This window comes from Podarcis filfolensis (genome assembly GCF_964270895.1).
Source record: "Podarcis filfolensis genome assembly, chromosome: 17".
In the NCBI taxonomy this organism is placed as follows: Eukaryota; Metazoa; Chordata; class Lepidosauria; order Squamata; family Lacertidae; genus Podarcis; species Podarcis filfolensis.
The window spans coordinates 23,513,134-23,541,000 of record NC_139621.1 but is presented as its reverse complement, the minus strand read 5'-3'; the positions used below and the strand labels follow the sequence as shown (position 1 = coordinate 23,541,000).

General features: G+C 40.1%; 1 protein-coding gene across 2 annotated transcripts in view; it reads left to right on the top strand.

The window, feature by feature from the left end:
• The window catches only part of ZDHHC21 (zDHHC palmitoyltransferase 21), a 42,549-nt gene extending 16,758 nt beyond the window's left edge, over nt 1-25,791 (top strand). For both annotated transcript variants that reach the window (XM_083594009.1, XM_083594010.1), the window contains exons 7-9: nt 5,319-5,435; nt 22,252-22,295; nt 22,775-25,791. In XM_083594009.1, coding sequence (XP_083450135.1) covers nt 5,319-5,435; nt 22,252-22,295; nt 22,775-22,907 — 294 coding nt within the window. In that variant the 3' untranslated portion in view covers nt 22,908-25,791. The remainder of the gene's footprint in view (nt 1-5,318; nt 5,436-22,251; nt 22,296-22,774) is intronic.
• Nucleotides 25,792-27,867: the final 2,076 nt, after the last annotated feature.

Genomic DNA, 27,867 nt, shown 5'->3' with positions numbered 1-27,867 from the left:
TTCAAAAAAAAAAAAAAATCACGCCTTTGGTATTCAGTGTTGTTTGCATATTGCAAATGATTTGGTTCAGATGATTTGATAGCCGCAATAAAAATAAAAAAAATTCTGCAGAATTGGTAGCTGAGTGGAAAATATATGGGAATTCAGCCAGATCTGCAGCTTCAGAAATGACATAAGTGTACTATTTGGCTCATTTCTAACTGTGTAGCTGAGTATCCCCCATAAATGTGTGCCACCCAATCGCTCATTCTGCTGTTTGACACTAAGGGACACAAACAGCAAGCAAAATCCATTTAATTGTCCTATAAAAATTACATACAATTTAAAACAATAGCTTAGTACGGTCAACGTTTTGCAGTAGAATATGTCCACTGCATTGAATAGATGTTTTTTGTGTCTTGTACATTTTCTAAGAATTTGATCCAAAGCAACTGCACTGGCGCAACTGCTTCTTGTGAATGTTTAGCTTCTCCGTAATGCTAATGGTGACAGGAAGATGCAGAGGTACAAAGGTTGTCAAAGATCCACACACTTACTCCAAGTTGTAGGATCACACTGTTAATGACTTATCTGCCGCCTTCTCATTAAAAAAAAAAACCTGAATGAAACTAGCATTTACCTGTGTTGCAATTTGTGAAACGGCACTTAAATTAAATCTAAGATTAAGCATTTATTTTTATCCACCCCATCTTCTCCAACTGATAGCCATAGGGCATTTCAGTTCCTTAGACTTTTGTTATCTTTGTAAGCTACTGAATAAGATTTAATTTAATGAAAGAGATTGTTATTTGCATGATCCACAGGAACCTTCTGGGTTTTTGTTTTTTTTTTTTGCAGGATAAAAACTTAAGTATTTAAAAACTGAAGTCCTTAAAAGTATAATATGTATTCTCTCATTCGTTTAGTAGGCTGCAGATAATGTACTTTTTCCTCCAGTAGGAGGAGCAGTGTTACTGCAAGAGCTAAAAAGAAACTGCACAAATCTATTAAGGGACTGTTGGTTTTTGTGTCCTGGCCACTGTCAGAAAGGATTGCTTATTTCGTATCTGACAGGTATAACTTTTCCCAGGGAGTGCTGTGCTTTCCAGAAAGTATGAAAACAACATCATGTACTTGACCAGCTTACAGCAAGAGTGGCTAGCATGGGTCTTCATCTCTGTACATTTTGTGTCTTGTTACATCTGCTGGAATGATAATATGCCAAGTGGAGTCAGACCACTGTCTCATTTAGCTCTGGCAGAAGATTTCCAAGGCCTTGTGCAAAGCAGGATCTGCTACTTTGGATCCTCTACATTGTAACTTGGGTTGTGCCCTGACGCTGGCCAGTTGAAGCAACTTTTAACTGTGCAGAGAAGCAAGTTGTGCCTGCACTCTTTCCCAAATATTTTTTGGTGTAGATCCATCAGTTCAGCAGGAGATGGCTTTGATTTGGCACCAGCAGCACTGCATGGATGAGCAGGAAAGAACCTCTGAAATCCTTGGGCTCACGCAGCCAGCAGGAGAGCTGCAGGAGAGTTTAGTGCAGACCAGGGACCCATGCTAGCACTGGTTAGCTGAACAAGGCAACTTCCTGACCCCTGGTTTGATTTTGACTTGCTGAGAAACTGACCAGATCTGGTTGTAAACCACAGCGTCTGGTTTGTAGGTTAAGGCAAGCATTGTGGTCATCTTGAATATATGGGAGGAAAATACGTTGATTTGGTTTGAGGAAGGAAATCTCTAATCCAGTGGTTCATAACCTTTACAAATACGAGGACCCCTTCTTAACTTCAGAAAATTTCATGGATCTCCATATGCTACTTGTCACGGCTGGTGGAAGCCATAGTCCACACCAGGTCTACTCCTTTTCCAAATCCATTTAGACCAATCCACTAGATCATGTGAAAACATCACGGGTGTGCACATGAGTGTGGTTGTTTTTAAGCACCCTTCAAAGGGAAGTGTTCAATCTGGGATTTCAAATGGTAACAGCTGAGAGCCCATGACTATGGTCAGCTTCTTGTATTATATTTTAAGGATGTGTTGCATGTTTTTGAATTATTCCTTGGTTTGAATGTAGGTGATTCCACCACCACCCTTTTTTGCATGTTCACATGAGCAAACATATCTTGGAATATGTGCAGCCATATGTTAGGGAAGATACATGAGTGCTTATACTCTCTTGTGATTGTATCTAGGAATTAGGGCATGTTTCTTCTTGTTAAATATCTAATAAATTAATGGTTCATATTGCAATCCTTTTGGGTTAGGATGTTCTGAGGAATCTAGATAATGTTTATTTATAATCCACTTGTCTGCTTAAAAGAACTCATACTGGGGTGTGTGGCATCATCATGGAGCTATATAGTACTAATAGAAATGCAAGTGCAACGATTTATAATGTGATATAGCCAATGCTTAAAAATCTAAACGATATGAAGAGTGTGCCTCCTGTTTTGACAATGCATGGGAGCTAAGGTGTGGCTTGGGGGTTTATGAATCTTGTACTGCAAGAGAGAAGAAGAAGAAGAGTTTGGATTTGATATCCCGCCTTTCACTCCCTTTAAGGAGTCTCAAAGCGGCTAACAATTCTCCTTTCCCTTCCTCCCCCACAACAAACACTCTGTGAGGTGAGTGGGGCTGAGAGACTTCAAAGAAGTGTGACTGGCCCAAGGTCACCCAGCAGCTGCATGTGGAGGAGCGGAGACGCGAACCCGGTTCCCCAGATTACGAAACTACCGCTCTTAACCACTACACCACACTGGCTCTGCAGGAGCAGAGGTGGATTTAGGGCAGAGAGACCAGTTCCATGATGTCATAACTATGATGTAGTAGATTGATCAGAAGGCAAGAGGCAGGGGAGCACAGAATTTTGGCCTTGGAAAGGGCGCTGCTGAAATTTGCAAAGTCTTCCTCTGACAGGAGCAAGTGGTTGAGTAGGAGTGCATTATTCTTACTCATAGCAGTAGCAGTGGTAGTGGTATTTATTATTTATTGAATTCATACACCACCCTATACCCGGGGGTCTCAGAGCGGTTCACAGAATAGTACTAGTAGCAGCAGTAGCAGTAGCAGTAGTATTACCAGCCTACCTTCACCAGTAGGTCCCAGGTTTAGTTGCAACAATTTAAAATTCAGAAACAGTAAAGTCACAGGAATAGGCTGAGTCCTGAAAATACACACCTCAGATGTCAAAGGCCAGGAGGTGTGCCTTCATTAGTACTTCTGACAGTGTGTCAATGTGACAGGGTGTTAAGACTGGTCTTAGCTTTGCAGTACAGACAGTGACCATTTTGGGTGGGGGTTCCATTCCTGACCCCCGTGCGCATTGGGTGGAACGTGCATAGCCCTGCCCCATTTGGGGGCCACTTCTGAGTCGGCAGTGCCAAGCATGCATGTGATCACTCGTCAATTGGACCGGTGCAAATCGGTCACTCCCTGTATTCAGCCTGGGCAAATGTATTCTCATTGACTTGTACAGTGGTACCTCGGATTAAGTACTTAATTCGTTCCGGGGGTCTGTTCTTAACCTGAAACTGTTCTTAACTTTAAGCACCACTTTAGCTAATGGGTCTTCCCACTGCCGCCGCACCACAGCCACGCAATTTCTGTTCTTATCCTGAAGCAAAGTTCTTAACCCGAGGTACTATTTCTGGGTTAGCAGAGTCTGTAACCTGAAGCGTCTGTAACCTGAAGCGCCTGTAAACCGAGGTACCACTGTACTTTGCTGTGGCAGATGAAGAGTAGTCAAGGTGGCCTGGTATATATGACTGATCTTGCCCTTAAGCTCTCAGTGATGTGCCACTTTTGGCTTGCTCCAATTTCTCTTTGTGGAATACTGTTCATCCAAAACTTTTCTTCTGCTATTTGCTACTTAGTTTCCCTTTAAACACAAAGCTGTATGGTGTGCATAAATTTTTGCTCATTCTCTGTAGGTGTCAAGGGGGTGAGTCATTCAGTGAGAATGAATTGGGAATATAGAATCTGGAAGTGTAGAGCAGGTTGTACTTAACTGACATTCTGTAGCTTCAGAAGAGCTCTTCGACAGTGGAATGGTCTCCCTCGGGAGGTGGTGGACTCCCCTTCCTAGGAGGTTTGTAAGCAGAAGTTGGATGGCCATCTGCCATGGATGCTTTAGCTGAGATTCTTGCATTGCAGGGGGTTGGACCTTGGGGTGGCTCTGTGGTCTAAACCACTGAGCCTCTTGGGCTTGCCAGTCTGAAAGTTGGCGGTTCAAATCCCTGCAACAGGGTGAGCTCCCATTGCTCTGTCCCAGCTCCTGCGAGCCAAGCAGTTCGAAAGCATGCCAGTGCAAGTAGATAAATAGGTACTGCTGCAGTGGAAAGGTAAATGGCGTTTCCGTGCATTCTGGCTTCTGTCACGGTGTGCCATTGAAGTGGTTTTGTCATGCTGGCCACATGACTCGGAAAGCTGCCTGTGGACAAACACCTGCTCCCTTGGCCTGAAAGCGAGATGAGAGCTGCAACCCCATAGTCGCCTTTGACTGTACTTAACCATCCAGGGGTCCTTTACCTTTACCTTCCAACTCTACAACTCTATGATTCTATAAGTACCTCTTCCGGTGCTTTTGGCTGCAGTAGTTTTCTTAGGAAATTTGTTTTCCATCACCAGTCCACAAGCTAGTCGAGATTTATGCTCTGGATGTGAGGGACAGTCTGTTCTCTGCATTCTTATAAACACAGCTGTCCATTATTCCATAAGTAAAAAAAGCAGGAGTCTGTCTGCATGGACCCTTTCAAAAGTGCATGTTTAGTTCATATAGTTTAGTACACCTAGCTTATGCAAAGAGTGAGAAATACTCCCAGGTGATCATGCCCTACATATTGACATGAACTTTGCTTGCACAGCTGTGTATACTGGGCTTTGTAAAGCTACCATTTGCTTTCCACACCAGTAGTACCTGACTGGCAAATGTGGCTCTAGAAGGGCTTTGTTGGAAGAAAGAGAAAATTGAAATAGAAGAACAATTTGAACCTGAAGAGGACAGAACCCTTTTTTTTAACCCATCCATTTCTAACTTGCTAATCGTTTGATAGGCTGTAAACTTTGTGAAACGAATATGAGATCTGTTGTTTCAGATTTGAGATTGGGTGCCAATTCAACGACTTCCTCTTGCATTAAGAGGCCAAACATTGTTATCCTTCATTGGTCTGTATATATTTAGAAAGTCTGATGCTGAGCAAAAAAAGTATAATTTCACTTTAATTGTATTTCCTTGTATTTCTAATTGTCTTTTTTCTTTCCTTTTCATGTTTTGGAGATCCTTTCTTATATGCAAAAGACAGCTAAAAATTGTTTCTATTTTTCTTTATTTACAGGATATATTTGTATTTAGACATGAACTTGCCCTGATAAGAATATCTACCTTCATGGGTTTAATAATGCTGATTGGAATTACGGGACTCTTTTATACTCAGTTGACTGGTATATTCAATGTAAGTATTTTATTCTTTCCTTCAGAATAACATTTCCCCCCTGTGCATGTTGTTGTGTAAGTGCTTAAAAGTATGCTAAGCTGTATATTGAATAAAAGCATGTAATTCTTTACCAGGCACAATCTATAATGCAAAATATCAACAAATATAAGAACTTGAGGTACACTCAAAACACAACCAGACAAGATTATCGGAGATTTACAACTGGGTTTTTCTTTTTCTTTTTTCCATATGGCAAATGCAGCCACAGAGTGAGATAATGGAGCTGATTTGGATCAGAATTGTAGCAATGGGGAGTTGGGGGAAATTATAGTGTGGGGACAGTGCGCAGTTTCAGCCAGAAAAATGGTATGAAGAGAAATGGCTTATGCCCTTCTGCAGTGACAGAAGCCTGGTATATAAAATTGGCATTTTTGTTTTGTTTTGTTTTGTTTTTATTATTTTATTTTGTTTTATTTTATTTTATTTTATTTATACCCTCCCTATCTGGCTAGGTTGCCCCAGCCACTCTGGGCGGCTTCCAACACACACACACACACACACAAAATAATTAAATATCAAACATTCATGGTAATAATCAGATCCTAGATAAAAAGTCACAATAACTTTAAAATAAACAATCTATACCAAATAAAACAACATGCAATAATGCATTAGAATCCAATAGTAAACAGATGTGTGTGCATCTGCCGCTAAGATGGAAGTCAACAAATTTAAGCTGGGATCTCCCTTCATCTCATTTAACTGTCCTATCAGTTCTCCCTCAAATAGTCCTGAAAGTAAAATAAAAATGGTAATTGTGTGATTTTTAATGTTTGTGTAAGAAATGGGAAAGCTGCTCTTAAAAAAAAAAAAGTAGAAGAAAAAATAACGGGGGCCTAAATTTTAAAATATTATTATTTATTATTTAAAATATTATTATTTATCGAATTTATATACCACCTTATACCCAGCGATTTCAGGGCAGTTTACGGAATAAAATCAAGATATAAAACCACAAAATATATAATAAAAATAAAAACAACAACCCAATAGCTGCCCTCCCCCCCAAAAAATCTTAAAAGGGCATAGGATGTAAATCAGACCAACTAAAGGCCTGGTTTAAAAGGAACATTTTTGCCAGGTGTCTAAAGGTGTGTAATGAAGGCACCAGGTGAACTTCCCTGGGGAGAGCATACCACAGACGGAGAGCCACTGCAGAGAACAGGGGGTGGGAGAACATCCTGGGAAAGGGAAGACTGATGGAAAGTATAGAGGAATGGAACTAGAAAGGAGCATGACTGCAAGGAATAGTTTAAGGTGAGAACAGGGAGATAAAGAGTAGCAAAGTCTAGAATCAGTGGCAGAACCGTGTTGTGAGGAGATGTCATAACTGTTGTGACACAGGCGTTAAACCAACGTTACATTTCGAACAAAAATTAAAGCTGGGAAAAGTAGTAATATATATATTGCAATGATCCAAATGGGGAATGGCCTGATCCACATGTCACACCAAGTCAACATGTGTTCCAGGAGAGGAAATCTAAACCACTTTTCTCCATCCTGGTCTTTCTGCTGCTAAGCTCGGCCAGTGACTTGGCTTAGTGCAGGCATAGGCAAACTCGGCCCTCCAGATGTTTTGGGACTACACCTCCCATCATCCCTGACCACTGGTCCTGTTAGCCAGGGATGATGGGAGTTGTAGTCCCAAAACATCTGGAGGGCCAAGTTTGCCTATGCCTGGCTTAGTGTGTCTTCTGAACAACAGGCTCATTGTTTTAGCTCTCTTGAGACTTGGCATGAGCTGTGTAAACCAGAGGACAAACTTGTATACAGCTTGTGGTAAGCCTGGATAGAGAGATAAACCACAAGCTTGCATTTGGACAATGTGCTAAGCAAAGTCACAGCTTAGCACAGTGCAGCAGCAGAAAGATTTGGGAGGAGCAAAAGTGACTGCAATCTCCTCCCTAGTAGCCTTTGCAGTAAGCCATGGTTTGCTTTAGAACAACTAGCTGACTTGTTTGCTTTGCACTAAGCCATGGTTTGGCTTGGCATGACAAGCCTCCTATTTTGAGGAGCTGGACCAATGCCCTGGTAGGACAACAGGAAATAGACTTATTTGTCTTAGATTTCACAAAGAGAGATTTTGGAATAGAATGGTGCTGAAAGAATTACACATAGGTGTCAAAGGTGACACGAAGACTCAGTATTTCGTTGAAAAAATGGAAATACTTGATTTAACATATAAAAAAATGATATTTAAACATTAATAGGAGTATGTCTTAGGAAAACTCCAAATCCATACTCCTATTATCCATGTCCTGAAAAGATTTTGGAAACTAATATCAACCAAAGTGCATATGGGAATTTTGATGCATTCCCAAGACCCAATGACCGCTTTATTGTTCCCTTTATTTTATTTTCATGCTTGTTTTGTTGGTTTGGTTAGATCCCTTGATCTGTATCTGGCAAACCTCATGCAGGTGGGTCAGTGAGAAACTTTCAAATGGAGTACATTTGCTTCTGATTTTTGGCATTTATGGCTGCTGAAATAATTTCCTAGTATGCTAACTTTCAGTTCTTGTTCTAAGCTCATCAATATATGTTACCATCATTCATCTGTGTTGAATTATTGTTTTGTATGAATATGTACATGCATCCATCATGTCATTAATTATTGACACACCTTCTAGTAACTTGAATTAAGTGAGTGATAATTTAGAATGGTAAACATGTACTATATTATGCAATCACAGAATGTGAGTTGTGCAAGATAACCTTTTTCTTTCAGGTGGCTGGAATTTAGGGTAATGCTCTTACTGTTTGATTTGCCAGTGGTTTGCAAACAGAATGTTTTCTTACCAAACTCTGGGTCTTGATTTGGACACACCACTTGTCTGGAGCATTTTGCCATTTCTCCGTGTGTACAAATGAAAAATCCAGCTTCCCAGTGGCTGCTGGAAGGTAACAGGATAATCACTTAAGCAGTGATCCTCTGATGTCATTGTGGGAGGCCAGTAAAAGCGGATTATCTGTGACCCAGATAAAATAATTAGAAATTACTTGGACACTTACAAATAACTGATCTACTAATCTCATTTCCAAAGTTAAAAAAGGTCTGTCTCTCAACATAACACTACCAGATGTTTCAGTTGAACTGCATCCTTTGAAGAGACTAATCTGAAGCCTAATTTTAAGGATTACCTTTGATTGTTTTTTATTTAAAATTCTAAACAGGATGCATTTTCATTTTTCCATATGCTCTTGCAAATGATTAATAGAGTTAAAGGATTTTTATAAATAAATTTAGCTCATACCCCGACATATTATTCAGTGAAAGACACAAACATAAATATGTCATTATGCAGGTGACATATTTTGCTTTTTGTACTGTTTACAATGTAATTTTTATTTCTCCATCTGCTAAAAAAAAAATTCCGAATACATTCTCATAGTTTTGTTTAATAGGTATTTTGCTATACCCTCAACTGATTGTGCACTGACATTAGTAATTTGATTAATGCTGCCGGGGCTCCTTGTTAATTAATTGTTTTAACTGTATATGATAATGTGATGGCACCATTGGAACATAAATACTGAACAGTTGCGTGGGAAGATAGAAAAGTTCACTTTGTTTATAATGGCTTGAGAAGGAAAATAATAACAGTGGATGTAGAGGGCTCGTGTTTATATTGTGTATTGGTTATTTTTGTACATTATTGCTTGTATTTGACACAGTGCTATATATCATCTCCTTTTTTAATTTTGCATTGTTAATTTACACTTGCCTTAAAGCAAAATTGGTTAACAATTGTAGGGTTCTTTTTCAAATGCTCAGGCTGAAATAAAACATGATACATTATCTGAATGTAATTCTCCTACATGTTGCATATTCCAGTTTGCTGCTCCAGTGTCTGCTACCTACAGATACAGATTGCCATACATTTAAATAATATACTGTATATAACTTATTTAAATTTTTGGAAAACCATAGGTAGGGATGTGGCTGTGTGCAAGAAGCAAAGCCACTATATATTTGATAGGTTAGGCGCTGTGGGTTAAACCACAGAGCCTAGGACTTGCCGATCAGAAGGTCGGCGGTGCGAATCCCCGCGACGGGGTAAGCTCCCGTTGCTCGGTCCCTGCTCCTGCCAACCTAGCAGTTCGAAAGCACGTCAAAGTGCAAGTAGATAAATAGGTACCACTCCGGTGGGAAGGTAAACGGCATTTCCGTGCGCTGCTCTGGTTCGCCAGAAGCGGCTTAGTCATGCTGGCCACATGACCCGGAAGCTGTACGTCAGCTCCCTCGGCCAATAAAGCGAGATGAGCGCCGCAACCCCAGAGTCGGTCACGACTGGACCTAATGGTCAGGGGTCCCTTTACCTTTAACCATCAAAACCATGTGACGCAATTGGGGTGCCCAAACAGCAACCGCAACATTAACAAAAGAAAATAAATATTTACATATTGTAGCAACCCCTCCAGAATTCAACATTCTTTGTTACATATGCTTTCCTCTGGAGGAGTATGTGAAGAACACCATTTGGAAAGCTACCATATGGCTAATGAAATCAAACACATGGTCGCTTTCATGGAGAAGGGTGACTCTAGGTTTGGGGTTCAACTGGAGTCTATTCTTCTAAGGAGGGCTCCACATATAGAATCATAGAATTGCAGAGTAGGAAGGGACAACAAGGGTCTTCTAGTCCAACTCTTGCAATGGGGCTTGAACCCATGAACCATGCTCTACTGACTTAGGTACCAAGGAAGGTCATATGTGTGTCCCTTTTGGAAACACAGACTCAAGTCCTTGGATTGGATAGCAAAACATTTAATACTGACCATTTTCAAAGGTTGGAAAATATGGACTAGAATACTTACTCTCACTCTGTCACCTTTAATTTCTATAGCATAAAGGTAAAGGGACCCCTGACACTGCCGACCTTCTGACCGGCTAGCCCTAGGCTCTGTGGTTTAGACCACAGCGCCACCCATGTCCCGTTTCTATAGCCTATCGCCCTGCTAAATCTGGAGAGTTTACTTCTGTGCTCCAAATATATTTATAGGCTTCACTTGATGCTCCAAAGATCTTTATAGACTTCGGGATTTCTGCAAGCGTAGTAGATTGCTCACTGTTGATGCATTAAAAAGAATATAGGACATAGTTTCTTCTACTTGGTTGTTCTGGGCTCAAGTACATTAATTTACATCAAAGCCAGCAATAAAGTAGGTTGCTACCAGACAATTAACACAGTTTGAAAAAGAAATCCTGGATTATGCTGGGATAACTAGGGGTCTGGCTTTCAGCATTTATAGCTGGGTCTAGGAATCAGTGACAGGCCCTAAAGATTTCACAAGACCTATGTGAGGAAAGGAATGGGATATTACACTTGAAATAGAGAACCGGAACTGGAGGTGGTACAAGCAACATTATAAAAATATAAAGTGAAAGAGCAGTCCATAAATTTGATATACAAGGAAATTCTCCCTAATGTGTCCTGGAATATCTCCTGCATGTTGGCAGGGCTAGTAATAGACTGGGATGTATATATGCATGTATTGGACATTTCCTGAGTTCACACTTTTTGGGTACTGATGTTTCAGGAAGCCAGCTCTGTTACAGGGCAGTAGACCCACCCTTCTCCACAATTGGTGTGCATGCACACATAAACACACACCTTGATTCAGACTTGAATAATAGACACTGAGTCCACTAACAGCAGCCACAAGGTCTGTGATAGTGTGTAACGGGGGGAAATCAAGGAGTGAATGTAGATCAGTGATACCAAATGGTATGACAGATAGCGAAAAGCTAACAGAAAAGCTAAAAGCTGCCTTTGGGCAGAAAAGAACACTTTTGAATCAGTTTGCTATATTTTTATTAACTTAGTTAGCAGAGCAGAGCATTGACAATCTCCACCACCAGCATGCACCCAACTCTGGACACAGTGAGTTGTTTTTTGAGGTCTGCTCTGGAAAGAAAAGAGCAGATTGTGACTGGAACTTTATGTCCTTTTGTCAGAGGCACTTAGCCTTCGGTATGGACAAATTTACCTTGGCCTGCCAATTTTGTCACGGAAATGTGCTTCATTTAATGATCTAAACTGATGGAAAGGGGTTAAATAAACTTTGTTAAAATTATACATGCTCAGGACTGTCTTAAATAAATGCTGCGCTGGGGTGCAGAGATCCACCCTGTGCCCCCCCCGGTTGCCCAGTCCCAGGCATGCAGGAGGGCGGAGCCAGCTGGCTGCATCAGTGTCTCGCTGGCTCAGTTGCCCCCGAACTCACGGCGCAGAGCCGCTCGCAGCAGAAGAGCCCGCCACGGCGCTCTGACCGATGGGCGGGCTCTTCCCTGGACTCAACTCTTGGGCCCCGGACTCTCAGCCTGGCATCCCTGAGAACCTGGCGCCCTGGGTGCCCTGCACCCCTAGCGCCTATGGATAAGACGGCCCTGTACATGCTTAAAATTTTAGCTATATATTTCTAAATCTCTCTCTCTCTCTCTCTCTCTCTCTCTCTATCTATCTATCTATCATCTATCTGTCTATATTTATCATCTATCCATCATCTATCTATCTATCTATCATCTATCTATCTATCATCTATCTATCTATCTATCATCTATCTATCTATCTATCATCTATCTATCTATCTATCATCTATCTATATCTATCTATCTATCATCTATCTATATCTATCTATCATCTATCTATCTATCTATCTATCATCTATCTATCTATCTATCTATCTATCTATCTATCTATCATCTATCTATCTATCATCTATCTATCTATCTATCTATCTATCTATCATCATCTATCTATCTATCTATCTATCTATCTATCTATCTATCTATCATCTATCTATCTATCTATCATCTATCTATCTATCATCTATCTATCATCTATCTATCTATCTATCTATCTATCTATCTATCTATCTATCTATCATCTATCTATCTATCTATATCTATCTATCTGTCATCTATCTATCTATCATCTATCATCTATCATCTATCATCTATCATCTATCTATCATCTATCTATCTATCTATCTATCTATCTATCATGGAACATTTACTAAACTGCTCTTGCACAACTTGCGTCCCCTTCAAATTTGCAAAGGATTCTGTCCTGTGTACCAAATGTAGAGCCATTTACATTTTTGTTCTTTGCGGTATTTCTCTCATTGCCCACTCCCATTTCAGTGAATGACAGCGGTGAACGATGACTTGATGCTTTCATTGTAATCAGCAGGACTACCTCCACACAGAGGAGCTTGGTGTGGATTGTAGTGTTTACTTTAAGGGCAACTGGGAAATTCTACTCCAGCTACAATCATAAAACAAGTTACACATATAGTATTACTGGAAGGTGTGGTTTCAAAACTTCTGCTTAAGTAGCCTTATCCTAAAAATCTCTCTTGCTAGATGCCTAATTGATTATTATCATAATTGTTGCTATTTATTAAATCACAAGGCCGTCTGCAATATAAAAACTCAAAAATACATACCACAGTTACAAACAAAAGTAATACCTCTCCCACTGTATGTTTAATTAGTCAAAGGCCTGGGAAAAGAGGAATGTTTTTGCCCGGCACCTGAAGATATGAAACAAAGGCACCAGGCAAAATATAAATTACGAATACAAAAATTGTCCTTAGAATATTAAAAATTGTATCACGTTTGGCTCAGTAAAATTTCTTTAAAGGAAAGATTGTGAAGAACAACTATTTAACATAAAACAAGTGACTTATCTGTAATTGGAAATAATATTCTGATCCCTGTTACATACAGTGTTGATTTCTTGGTCTGTAATAGATACCAAACATTTTCATATAAGAACATCAGACTAGAGCCTGGAACAGCCATATTGTAAAATACTTATTTATGGAGATGAAAAGCATCTTATTATAATTAAGCAAAATATTTTAATCATATGCTCAATCTGATAATCTATTAAATACTGTTTTGATTAGTTTAATAATTAGGGCTTTACTTGTTTTTTCAAACATGCTAGAAATGTAATCAAAGGCAGTATTAATCCTTATAATTAAGTTTTAGTAGAGCAACAATCAGGATCAGTGTAGGATGTCAGCATTCTTCTAAGACAATAATGGTCTACGTCTACATATACTGAAATATAAAATAATTAAGTCATGTATGGTTTGTGTCAGATTTGCCCTATATTTTTCTTCATCGTAGAATTATAAGGCCTTTTTTTTTTTTTTACCCTATTAGCTTTCTCAGCCTACTCTTGTTTGGCTCTTTTGAATTAGTTGATTATTTATTTACAGGCATATATACTACTCAATAAGCAATAATTTATCATTTGATAATTTAATTTAATCATTTATGTATTAACATTCTTTTACACCACTTTTCCAGCAAAGTGGGTAAATTAAAAAACACACAAATTTTAACAATTTATTTATTTGACTTGCGTGCTGTACCATCTCAGAGGCACTGTGTGACTTTCAGCTGTTTAAATTTCCCGTTGAACTGAATGGACATTGTGAGGGCTAAACGATTTTGTAAATTAAATTGTCAACTGGAATCACAATGTAGCCTTGAAATGGAATTGAGACATATTTGTTCCAAAGTGGAAAACTGATGTAAACCTACTAATTTTTTGCTTTGCGTGAAAATAATGCTTGGCTTCAAATAGCTGGATATCTAAGAAATCTTAGTGATTCCAGACATCATGAAAGGCACGTATTGTACATTTATTACTAAAATCTCGATGCCCTATGTTGTCTATCTAGTCTGTGCTACAGTGCTTTTGTGGAACTCTTTTATGAATGAGGGATTCCCCGTTGCTTTTAATGTTAGATGCAGCTTTACTCATGAGAAGGGCCCAAGCTTCAACTGGGAACATGCGTTTGCATCTATCGGTGTGCAAAGCAAACAATTTTCAGACGCAACACTGCCATTCTTGATATGAGATTAACTGTGCATGTCTACTCAGATGTAAGCCTCACTGAAGTTCAGTAGGACCTTAAAGGTAAAGGGACCCCTGACCATTAGGTCCAGTCATGGCCGATTCTGGGGTTGCGGCGCTCATCTCGCTTTATTGGCCAAGGGAGCCGGCGTACAGCTTCCGGGTCATGTGGCCACATGACTAAGCTGCTTCTGGCAAACCAGAGCAGCGCACAGAAATGCCATTTACCTTCCCACCGGAGCTGTCCCTATTTATCTACTTGCACTTTGACGTGCTTTTGAACTGCTAGGTTGGCAGGAGCTGGGACAGAGCAACAGGAGCTCACCCCGTCGCGGGGATTCGAACCGCCGACCTTCTGATCGGCAAGTCCTAGGCTCTGTGTTTAACCCACAGCGCCACCCGTGACCCTTCAGTGGGACCTACACCCAGGTAAATGGCTATAACTATAAAGAAGCTGTAGCTCTAAAAAACAACCACCAAAAGAATAACTTTGGCTCCTGTTGTTATTATTTATTAAATTTGTATACCATCCAAACCTGCAGATCTCAGAGCGGTTCGCAACATAAAATCACAATATAAAGAAAACACAAAATATATAATAAAAACAATGACAACTCAACAACCTCACCTTCCACAACACATTTTAAAAGGGCATAGGATGTAAATCGGATCAGTCAAAGGCCTGGTTAAAGAGGAACGTTTTTGCCTGGCATCTAAAGGTGTATATGAAGGTGCCAGGTGAACCACCCTGGGGAGAGCTTTTCACAGACGGGGAGCCACTACAGAGAAGGCCCATTCTTGTGTTGCCACCATCCAGACATCACGCAGAGGAGGCACATGAAGAAAGGCTGATCTCCGGGTCTGCGTAGATTCATATGGAGAGAAGCGACCCTCTTAAACAGCTCTTTGTAAGAATGTATCTTATGGGGTGGCAGGTTTTTGTTTTGTTTTAGCTTTTCAATCCAATACAGTGGTACCTCGGGTTACATATGCTTCAGGTTACATACGCTTCAGGTTACAGAAACCCAGAAATAGTGCTTCAGGTTAAGAACTTTGCTTCAGGATGAGAACAGAAATCGGGCTCCGGCGGAGCGGCGGCAGCAGGAGGCCCCATTAGCTAAAGTGGTGCTTCAGGTTAAGAACAGTTTCAGGTTAAGAACGGACCTCCGGAACGAATTAAGTACTTAACCTGAGGTACCACTGTAGAAGCTACAGATTTAAATACATATCGGGGTTTGGGCTCCCCCCCCCTTAAACTTATGTTACGATGGAGGGAGGAAACAAAGGACTCGTCCGTACTCTCCTTGTCATGCAGTGGTAATTGGGACTTGTAAATTGAGCTAGAAATTCTAGAAATATATTCTAGAATACATTTGGTTCAATGTGCATATTATTTTTCAAAAGTCCAGAAAATTCTAAAAACAGAACCCGATACACCTCCGTTGGCTTGGACATATTTTGAACTTTAAAATGTGCACTGCTAAACAAAGCTACAAAGTTGTTGCTATTTGCTCCTAAATAATTGTAGCAGTGTATGAAGCAAAGCTAACATTGCACTTCTATCAGTGTGGAGAACCTTTGGCCCTCCAGATATTGCAGAAATGCAGCTACTATCTTCCCTGGCCATTGGCCATGCTTGCTGTGGTTCATGGGAGTTGTAATATAAGTCTGGAATATAAGGCTAAAATCCAATGCAGTTACTTGCGTGAGCTATATCAAAGTTTATTCCACCTAGAATGTGCCTGCAAAGCTATTTTAAGTTCTAGCTCTTCTCCATTTTTTCCTACCTTGTGAATATTTTTCTGTTGCCCAGAAATATGCTGGATGGGGCTTAAAAGTGCTAGGCTTTTATTTATTCAATGATTTTTTTCTTATAGGAATATCCACCCTGGAACCCAAATCATACCCATGTGGGTTTCCTGGGTAGTTATTCATGCAGGCACTGATAAGACCCAGATCTGCTTGGTGGCCTCAGTCTAGTAGTACAGTCGTACCTCGGAAGTCGAACGCCTTGCGAGTTGAACATTTTGGCTCCTGAATGCTGCAAACCCAGAAGTGAATGTTCCAGTTCATGAACGTTCTTTGGAACCTGGATGTCCATCGCGGCTTCTGCCGCTTCCGAGATTCCTGCAGCCAATTGGAAGCTGTGCATTGGTTCCTGAATGTTTTGGAAATCAAATGAAGTTCCGGAATGGGATTCTGTTTGACTTCCGAGGTACGACTGTACTCAGTCTAGAGTACTGAAAGCAGAGTTGTTAACAAAACATAATTTGTTCTATTGGGTATTTATCTATATAGCTCTATAAAGTACATGGAACTTTAGAGCTCCAGTCTCTGCTCATTTTCCAGCATAATGTTTACATCCTTCTTGCTGGCACCCAGTCTTTCACTTGTGCATTTATGAGTTCTAAATAAAAAAGCGTATTTTGTTTGCCAAGTACTCCTATTCTAGTGCCCTGTTATCTGGGCTCTCCATTTTCCATTTTCATCAGTCGTAGATCTGAGTTTCCTCTTGACTCATTTGTAGAATACATTAAACAGCACTGGGCCCAGCACTGGTCCTTGAGGAAACCTGGTGGATGGCTGCTTCCTCTCTGACAGTTCATTCATTGCCATCTGGAGCTATTGAACCAACTTGGATCCATCCCATGAAATCTCTTCTGGTTCAGAATTCTCAAGCAAGCTGATGAGTCAATCACTTGAACTTTTTTTCAAAGCAGTTTTTGATAGTTGCATGCTACCATATCCAGTGCTTCATCTGGGAAAATCGGGCAGTAATGTTTTAGTCTTAACAATTCCTACTTTCAAATATTCCCGATTCATTGGTATAAGAGGTTCATTTAACAAGCCTTGAAGATCTAGGATTAATCAAGAATGTTTAAGTATTTAACTACTGACATTAAGATGAAAAGCAACTCATCTACCAGGAAGTGCTCTTATTAAGTGAAAGAACAAGAATTCCCATTTGCCCACTTCAAGCTGTGATCTCCTGAGATGTACTGAGCTAAGCAGGGTCATTCTGGGTCACTATTTAGATACAAGATTGCTAGAGAAAGCTGAAACGCCACGGGAAATATTGGCAATTCAGAAAGTGAAACATACCTTCTGAGCTGGTGTTGAACCAATCAATATTGTTAAGGGCTGCTGTATAGCTGGGATGGGAGATATAAATGTAACATAGGCTTTGCCCATCTGTACCTTCTTACAAGTAGAGCTAAGCATCTAGACATTTCCTCTTGTTCAGAATAATTGTTTAATTCTTACCTACATTTTCCATTTATTTTTCCCACGTTGTCCGAATTAACTTCACTTCCTGCCTTTAAGATGCATTTATGTCATATCACTTCCAAAATGTTAAATGGCGAATGCTGGAGGAAAAATTTTCTTTTGGCAGGGATCTAAACATCCTGGGCATAAGCAGAAGCCATTTCTGTGCATGCGTTAGTGGCCATTGTTTCTCCTAATCCTATACTTGTTGCTGTTATTTATTAAATGTTCCCTCTGGAATGTCTCTCAGTCATCAAGAACAGCTTGTGGAAGGAAGAGTGAGGAGCTAAAGGATGAAAACTGGGTGGATTCTGGCATTCTGTATGCAACTGTTAGGATCCCAGTCTTTAAAAAAAACAAACCCCCCAAAACTGGACATTTTAACTTATATATTTCCTTAAACTCTGTGTGTAAATATATATTTCCTTCTTTCTCATACATAGGGTTTTCTAAATAATACTTTTTATTAGTTTTCAATCACAAACCAATAATAGCCTCATTATAACAATACAAATTTATAATACAATTATTAATAACAATTGTTCAGATACCGAATTATATAATTTAGGTAAAGTGGTCTCCCGCGTGCTAGATTTGATGAATTGATTATTTGCTTTATTTCTGCATTCCAAGATCTTACTGATTTCCATTGCATTCCAGTCATCATCATAATCCCTCATACAACAACTGCAATATTAATAACTTCTATTCGTGTTGACACATTAAAGGATTCATAAAATTGCAAGTGAGGAACTCAAACTATATCCTTGTTCCTCCTTTGTGTGGCAATTATTCAGTCCGTGGTGTTTCTTCCTGTCCTTGTAAGATGTTATGTCTTTCTTTCCCATGGTTGCTGCTGTTATCCACCATGCCTTGGGCGTGGTTGTTGTTCCCATTGTTGTTCCAGAAATTTAGCCATTGTTCCATGCTTTATTGTTTTTCAACTTTAACAACAGCTGCAAAAGTCACTCTGTCCCCAATGTGTATAAATATATATTTCAACCGCTCCCCCCCCCATGCCATATATATAATAAAGGTAAAGGTAAAGGTACCCCTGCCCGTACGGGCCAGTCTTGCCAGACTCTAGGGTTGTGCGCTCATCTCACTCTATAGGCCGGGAGCCAGCGCTGTCTGCAGACACTTCCGGGTCACGTCGCCAGCGTGACAAGCTGCATCTGGCGAGCCAGCGCAGCACACGGAACACCGTTTACCTTCCCGCTGGTAAGCGGTCCCTATTTATCTACTTGCACTTTGACGTGCTTTCGAACTGCTAGGTTGGCAGGCGCTGGGACCGAACGACGGGAGTGCACCCCGCCGCGGGGATTCGAACCGCCGACCATGCGATCGGCAAGTCCTAGGCGCTGAGGTTTTACCCACAGCGCCACCCGCATCCCTATATATATAATATAAGCAGACAAAATTAAATCTTCCCATATCTGATTTCCAAGCCTTAGGCTGACTGAGGATTGAAACTTGCCGTATTTTTCTGTGTATAATACAAGGGTTTTTTATTTTAAAATATTGTTAAAAATTTGGGGTCATCTTGTACAGGGTAGTGCGTGGGGGAGTGGGCGATTGTTGGCAGCCGCAAGTAGGAGATATACAGCAGCGATTGAGCGGGTGATTGGTGTATGTGCCAAGGGCTGTTTGGGATTGGCTGTTGTTGCGGCAATTGGTTGGGCAATTTGAGGCTGCTGTTGGCGATTGGGCAGACAATAGTTGCATGCGATTGGCAGCTGCGTTCTGGCGGGTAACCGATTGCCGGCAATCAGGCAATCACCCCCCTCCCAAAAAAAAGCTCAACGAGTCTGGGCATTCCCCCCCCCAAAAAAGCTTAAGAACTCTGGGAAATCTCCCACCATTTTCTTAATTTGAAGTTCCAAAAAATAGGGGGCGTGTTATACACAGAAAAATACGGTATTTCTTTTTTCCTTGAAAGCAACTTGAAAGGAATTGTGGTTGAACATTAAGCAGTGTTTCCCGCAGCTGATTTTTAAAAGCTAACCATGGTTAGCTATGGCTAGTAAAACTATGACCTACAGTTTGGATCAAAGAACAAGCTGCTTTTAAGGGAAAACAAAAAGTCTCATTTCTATTTGCAGAGGAAGGGGAAGCATATGTTGTCATGGTTTTCTGTGGCTTGTGCTAAACCATGGTTTAGTGTGACAAATGTAGACTGCATACAGAGTGCACTAGAGAACACCCTTTACTGTTAAATGGTATCTGTTATGAAAATATAGGGCAAGAGAAATTTTAGTGCAGTTTTACACTTTATATAAAAGAACACTACGCAAATTAAAACTAAACTGACACCGTATTCTGTACTTGCTGCTGATTTTTTCTCGAATACTTACACATGGTCATAAACAAAACTGTGAATGGCAAAATCTTTCTGTGATTTAGACTGTTTTACAAATCTAACTTTAAACAGCCCCTGTATTGTCATCGCAGCCTCCTCCCCCCACAGTGACCCTGGACTTAAGGTCCCAAATGATCAGGGCCTTCATATGGGTAAAAGCAACTTAAAAAGGGGGAAACCCTTTTAAGTTACCCATCCTTTGTGATGAGACACAAATGGGGAGGGGGGAGACATTCCACATGGAGGGGGCTGTTTTAGGAATAATATTTCAATCCTTTTATTTCCAAATTACTGGCTTGACTTTCAGTTGCAGTCCCAAAAAAAATCACATAAGGTAAATTAGTTCGCTCCACATTGGAAGTAGATTTTGCCCATCTGCTTGGTAGGAGAACTTTGCAGGTGGATGAGAGACAAACTTGCTTTCATGTGTTCAGCTGTCTCCATATTTAACTTTCAAAGGGCAGTAGTTTCTTTTCTCCGTTCCTCTATTCATGGTGTTCAGCAGAGGTTGCTGAGCAGCCTTTTTGAATATCAAATAGGCTATTGATAGTCCCATTCAGATTCCGAAAAGGAAAAAAAAAGATATTACTGGAATAGGGAGGTATTTTAAAATAGAAGAAGTTCTGAATTAGCAAAACAGAGCAGCGTATCAGTTTGGCTTTGAAAATATGAGCATGTTTTATTGCAATTTATTACAATTTGGTTTAATTCTCCCCACCCTAGCAATGTGGTCAAGCTTTTTTTTTTGCTTTTTGTACACATACCTCTTTATTTACAGTAGGAACACAATAGGATTATTGCAGTTATATTATGGAAATTATACTATCATGTATTGTTCTTTTTATGCATTTGGATATCTACCCTGTTGCCTCCTTGGGGCTCATGGAAGACGGAAATCTTCGCAGTACAATATCTGATAGAAAGAGCATGTGAACAATTGCACACCAGTTAGCTCTCTAATGCAGGCTTTGGGCCTGTCAGAGATAATCTATTTTTTACTAGAACCCCAAGATCTACCAGTGAGAGTCAGGTGCCAAAGATACATAGTTAGGATGGGAGAACAAGGTGTCTTTGAAGACTTCTTGAGCTTGGGAATTTCTTTTCAATACCAGAGCTGAACTGACCTTGCAATCTTTGCACACAAACGTCCGCTCCTGGTGTGCTTTCTGTTCATTTGAGCAGCCTAATTTTGGTGGGGAAGTAATTTTGTTACTTTTGTTGCTTAAAAAGAAAAATGGGAGTTGGAAATCCTTGCTGCTTTACTACAAATCATCCCAAGATCTACAGGTAGATTCCAATTTAACTTCTGCAACACCCCAGTTCTCATGTATTTCTAAACCTCTTCACGCCACTTTACCAAATAAGTGATAAAATTCACTTGGGCTGTAATCATAGACAGCCTTATACAGAGACTGGGGAAGCACAAACGCAGGCAGAAGTTTTTGCTTATGTTTATATGGTGTTTAATCTTCACCCACCTGAGCAGGCAAGCAATAAATGCTGATTTCTACTGGGTGATTGACATTCAAAACCACTTTAAGATTATGACCTTTGCTATGGGAAACTTGTCTTACCACTGGTTTTAAGTGGTGCTATTCATATATCTCTTCTATAGGGGATGATAACTTACATTCTTCAGGGGAGCAAGCTCTTACCTGACGGAATGCCTGGTTTTAATAATTATTTTAACTGCACGTTGAATCTAGCAGGAGTAAACACCCATCTGTATTTAGGTATTTGTAATTTTGAGAGAGATATTGCTGAGGTGAACCCTCTCCCATTGTCCTTTATTGCTAGGTGTTTATTCATCTCACTCACGTGGCATTCATTTTATTTATTTTTGCACTGGCTTTGGCTACAGAATAATATCCATATTCATTCTGTAAGACGTGTTAAATATCTCTAATGCAATTAGAACAGGGGTCAGCAGACTTTTTCAGCAGGGGGCCGGTGCACTGTCCCTCAGACCTTGTGGAGGGCCGGACTATATTCTGAAGGGGGAAAAAGAATGAATTCCTATGCCCACAAATAACCCAGAGATGCATTTTAAATAAAAGGACACATTCTACTTATGTAAAAACACACTGATCCCCGGACCGTCCGAGGGCTGGATTTAGAAGGCGATTGGCCCGGATCCGGCCCCCGGGCCTTAGTTTGCCATGAATTAGAACATTGTATGTATGTTCTTTTATATATGCATTTGCAGGAATAATTATTTTCCAATCTTCACTGTGCGAGGGAATACTTAAGAATGTCTTCTCTATAACAGGACACTACAAGCATAGAAAAACTGGCAAACTGTTGCGAAGACATGTAAGTATCTCTGTTTTGATGTGCTAAAGGCTTAATGGGGGGGCCTATACAGTTAAAGGTTGTCTATTTAGGAAACTCTGAAGGCACCGATGAAAGCCTTGCATGCCCTGTTTTGCCGTGATTTGTATGACCCTTTAGCGAACAACAACACCAGACTATTCTTTCCTATCTAAAGCCATCAAAACTCCCTTTTCAAAGCACAGGCTCTAGAGAAAGTTTCTGTTTTGTTGGCAAACACTGTGCGGATCACGAGGGCTGCCGTAGCTTTAAGGCTGCCTTTGGTTGATACAGATGCAGTGCGTGCTTCTCATAGTTAAATCTCATCTGCATGCTGCAGTGAAAGGAAAGCTGCTCTTGTAGTGGCTGGGATGCAATTCATCAGAGTCAAGTAATGGCTCCCCAGCCAACCTGCATTGTTCTCGTTGACTGAAGTGCACCATGGGAATGCTGTCTTTCACTAATAATGCTGTCGTCTGTAGATCGAGACCCCGAAAGCCATGGCAGCAGACCTTCTCAGAAGTTTTTGGCACTCGCTGGAAGATCCTGTGGTTTATTCCTTTCAGGCAAAGGCGACCACTGAGAGTTCCCCACCACTTTGCCAATCACGTCTAAACAGATGGATGGTGGGCACAGATGGGTCCTCCATGCTGGAAGTGTGTTTCAGGTTTTGTGATAATAGAACCATGACAGTCCTCAAGCCAATTAAAATCTACCCACCAATCTTAGACGTCACAATGTGCCCCAGGCTTTATTTTAATAATAATGATCTTGATTCCGTATTGGGATTAAATGCACATTTCTCTGTTTACTTTTAAAGTGTACTTACTTTCAAATTAGCTTTTTAGAGGAATTACTTTAATATTTGAGGTTAATAACAAACACAGCTGATGTACAAAGTTATGAACAAAATTGTTTTTATATTGGACAGTGTGATATGTTTTACATAGATGAATAGGTTTCAAAAGTGTCTTGTCTGCCTTGAATTTTTTCATTCTTTTTTTTAATCAATAATACTTACTAGATTATGTGGCAAGACCCTTTTCCTGCTTACCTGGCTTAAAATCCACAAAGTTGTCTTTTATTTATGATGCATGATATCAGTTGAACAGTTCATCTCTAGAAAAGGGTGGCGTTTTAACACTGGGTTTTTTTTAAAGCAAGGGCAATTTTGTGTCTTATGTCCTCAGTTTTATATATTTAAAAAGTGTCTATTGTTCCTGTGTAAAAGCAAAGCAGAAGAATTCAGCCCACTGTTAAGTCTAAAAGGAAGAAAAAGATTCTTTTCCTGTTTTTTGTAAATGCAATAATTAGCCCTTTGTGGTAGATGTGTATTTTTTAAAATTAGGCATGATCGAGTCAAAGTTATGCATCTCTTCAATCCTAATTGGGGGGGGGGGCATGTGAGCCACCTGCCCATCGGTTTCCTGAATGGTAGCTGTGCTAGTCTGTTGCAGCAAAAATATCCAAAGGTCTTATAGCACCTTAATGACTAACAAATTTATTATGACATGTGTTTCCGCTGCAATCCTCAACACATTTACCTGGGGGGTAAGTCCCATTGAACTCAATAGGACTTACTTCCAAGCAGACTTGCAGAAGACTGCGCTGCTTAATTTTGGCTGGATCATACTATAGGTTTTTCTGATCGGTGTAAAATATAGCTAATATAAACATATAAAATACTGTGTTGTCACTGAAATAATACTTGTTTTGTATAGTCACTGCTAGAAATATATAGAATTTAAATCACAAGCGTGCATAGGTTGGGTAATATATGTGGGAGATATTTTTAAAAATAGCATTTATATATAGCAAATATGGATGTTAAAAAGATAAACAATAGTTAAGTGTGTATGAGATCGTAGTAATTTATTAAACTGCAGTTGGTGATTAAAAGCGAGATGAAGCAGGCATACCTATACGGCAATATTAGACCTGATCAAACAGTAATCCGAGTCAAAGATCTATGTTGGTGTTGATTTCAGGTTTATGTCAAGTACTAATCAGGAGGATGGGTGAATTCTTTAAAATAAAATAAAAATTAGCAAAATAGCTCCCCATTAAAAGGATCCTTCCTATTCAGAAGGCTGATCCAGAGAAACAGTTCTGAGAAGTGTTGTGTAGATAGCAGCAGTGCACTAAATCAAGGACAGCATCACAGTTTGCAGCAAGAACCCTGGCTTAACCCCAGTTGTACTGCTGGTAAAGAAGAATTGCTGTCCTGGTGCTTTTCTGCTTTATCGTATCTATTTCCTTTCGAGTGCTGCTGTCAACCAGTTCAAACCTTGTGTCGTAACCGTCCCGAAGTACAGCGTGTGTGCAGCTCTCCCTTCGGCGGCCCGCTTTTGAGCCTTTGTGCTGCTGATTGCTGCATGACCAGCCCTATTAGACATGAGTCAGGCAGGTGGCATTGGCAAAGGAAGCAAACGCCTTCTGGTTCTTCAAAAGTTGCCGCATGCCCAGATTTCAGCATAAGCGCTTTGCCCATGGAAGCATGATCTGTGCTCCACTTTTGCATATAAAAGGTGCTCACCTGTGCAAGCAGATTTTGCACCCTAGCAATCTTCAGCCTGCGTGGTACTGGGCAGGCATATACTGCATGTGGTTAAAGTGACCCATGTCGGATAGGAGATCTGTCCTACAAAAACAGAGCTAGACATCCTAAACTGTATCTCACAGAGATGTAACTTTATTATAAACTTGATTACATTGTGGTTGCTAGCAAATACTTCCTAGTAAGTAAGAAAGTGCAGTTTTAGTGCAAGCGAAGAAATGGCTAGTCCTTTCCTCAGCCCCCTTCCCCAGCTTCCAGCCTCTTCTAAAAATGGGATATTCTGGTAATTCTGCACGCATCGCCATAAAAATGACAGCAATTATTTCATGTTTTGAAATGTCCCTCTGGTCCTTTCATTTTGAGAAAGCCTGCTGTTAGGCTATTAGGAAAGTTTAAATAAGTGACTTAATATAAATGTTCCATGCAAATTGATTAAGAAAAGAGATGAGCTACCAGTCTTCCAAAAGTCACAAAAGCCATTCAGATTTTTGACAGAATCAGGGTATACATTTCCCTTTTAAGGAACACAGTTCTTAATTTCCTTTTTTCTTAAGATTGTTTGTGTGCTGGCTTCCATAACTCCATTTTAGCACTTTTTAATATCAATTGGAACAGTTGCTCTATGCAGTTATGTTATTGCTATTATTTATTTAGAAAATCAAATTCGGGACAGAAGCAGTAATGATGTCTGTTAAATGCCTGTTGCATTCTACCGCCTAAGGTACTGTTATGAATGCATGCCTTTTGTGCAAAGTCTAAATCTAAGATAATTTTGAATGCATCAGAAAAACAGTCCCAGTCGTTCTAAAAGTTTCTATACATACTATTCGAGGTTGAGATATCCTTATTTCTCTTGTTCTCAAAGTGCCCTCTCTTGGTTGAATTATGTAATGACAATGGTATTCCACCCTCGAATAAAAATAATGTTCTAACTTCAGAAAACAAGATTCAGGGTATTTTTATGTGTCACTTTTTCATACTTGAATATTGAGATTTGTGCCAGAAAGTATGTTTAGATTCTGATGCATGATGGTGCAATAAATGTCTTATATTACTTGACTTGGAAAAACAGTCCCTGTGTATCCAGAAAAGAAAAGAAAAAACAAAGAGCTCATTCTGGCACTCAGATATTTGCAGGGTTTTTTTGCTGACATATCTAGTAATAAACCTGCCTGGAGTAGTCAATATCTGTCCTTGCAACATCATCTGATGTATTAGGGATTGAGCCTTTGTCAATTCTCAGGTGGTTAACTCCTGCCAGTTCTGCATATAGTGCTACGAAATCCAAGCAGACCATTGAAATGGTAAAAGTTCAATGAAATGTTGTAAGCACTCTCTCTATCTAATATTTAGTGTCCACCCCCTAGTAAAATGCTATGAAATTATCAGTTTAAAGGAACTGGACTGGCTATCTGCTCTGTAATATTACCTCCCATTTCATAATGATAGATAGTTCTGTGGAGTCACCTCATAACCATTAAACCCCAGATTTAAATCCTAGGAAATGCTTTTCCTGGTGGATCTGAAACATAACATTAGGATAATAAATTGAGAGATTAGTTGGAAATAAATGTGTTTTAATATGACAAGGGCAGCTGCTTAGCTTTCTACTCTTATTTTGCATCTGTGCCGTTTGTTTATAATCTCTTAATTTTTGGATGTCTGAATTGAAGTAGTTGAAAAGTGCATAATGTTCATGCAATGCTAAGCATTAATAATTGTAAACGAGGCAGTTGGCAGGGGTGGGGAGGGAGTGCCTGCGATCTGCCACCTAAAATAATTAATAGCTGTGTAAATGTATGTAATATAAGAATCAGACTTTAGGAAGAATTTATTCATTTATTTGATTAGGGGAAAAAATATATTTTAACACCTTTAATTTATCATTCCATTCCAATATCATTAGGGTAGTTACCAACTAGATTTCATGATGATGTGTCCTGTAATTTTAACTCTTTGTTCCCTGACTGAAACACACTTTTGCTTACAAAGGGTGATCCTAGGATGCCATAGAATCACAGAACTGTAGAGATGGAAGGGGGCACGAAGGTCATCTAGACCAACCCCCTGCAATTCAGGAATCTTTTGCACGATATGGGGCTTGAACCCACAACCCTGAGAGTAAGATTCTCAGGCTTTACTGACTGAGCTATCCCTAGGTTAATCAATGAGTGAGGAAACTCAGGGAGGCCTAGTTCAGTTATTGGCAGCTGCCTAAAGGTGGGTGGGAAGGCTCACTGAGCGGATGTAATGACAATGTTCAGCTGCAATGATTGCTGAGATTCCTGACCAGCATATTCATTAGGACCAAGTAAGAGAACAAAGTCTACAAACCTCACCTGTCGATGGAGACTGGGCACTGCAGCCATGCCATCTGGGCCACAGCTCACAGTCAAGCCTAGAGATCCGCATGCGCCTCTGTTTCCCCTTTGGGCAGACTGCAAGTTAGGCAACGCTTTGGAGTAGGGTTCCAAATGTGTACTGCACATGCCTGTTGAATCAGGGATGCATGTAGCAGCTCCTACACGTGTGATTTGGTACACATGCACCCTGCGCAACATGCTTTCTGCACACATTTCACAGGGCGGGACAGTCCTGTTGTACTCCGTGTTTACCTCACCATATCAGTGTGATAAATCACAAGAGGAGCCTCCCTGAATTTTTAAGAGATCTGATCTGGAAATGCCCTATCATGTGCACTGATTGAACGACAATATTTTCCCCCTTCTCCTATTCTAAGCTATAAAAGTGAAAGAAAAGTGTTATTACCATAACGGCAAAATGGAGGACAGTTTAAAATTTATACAAAAATGTCTCTAGCTTTCTTAACTTTCTGCGTCAGTAGAATGAAAACCACCCTTCTATTATTTCTTATCTGTATAGTCGGTGCCATGGGGCATATTTGCAACTAGAAATAGCACCCCGGTCTTGAAAAAGATTTAATGCTCTACACTTAGTGCTGAGAGATGTACAGTAAGAGCTAACGGTGCTCTGGTGTAAGTCTTGCTTTATGGCCAT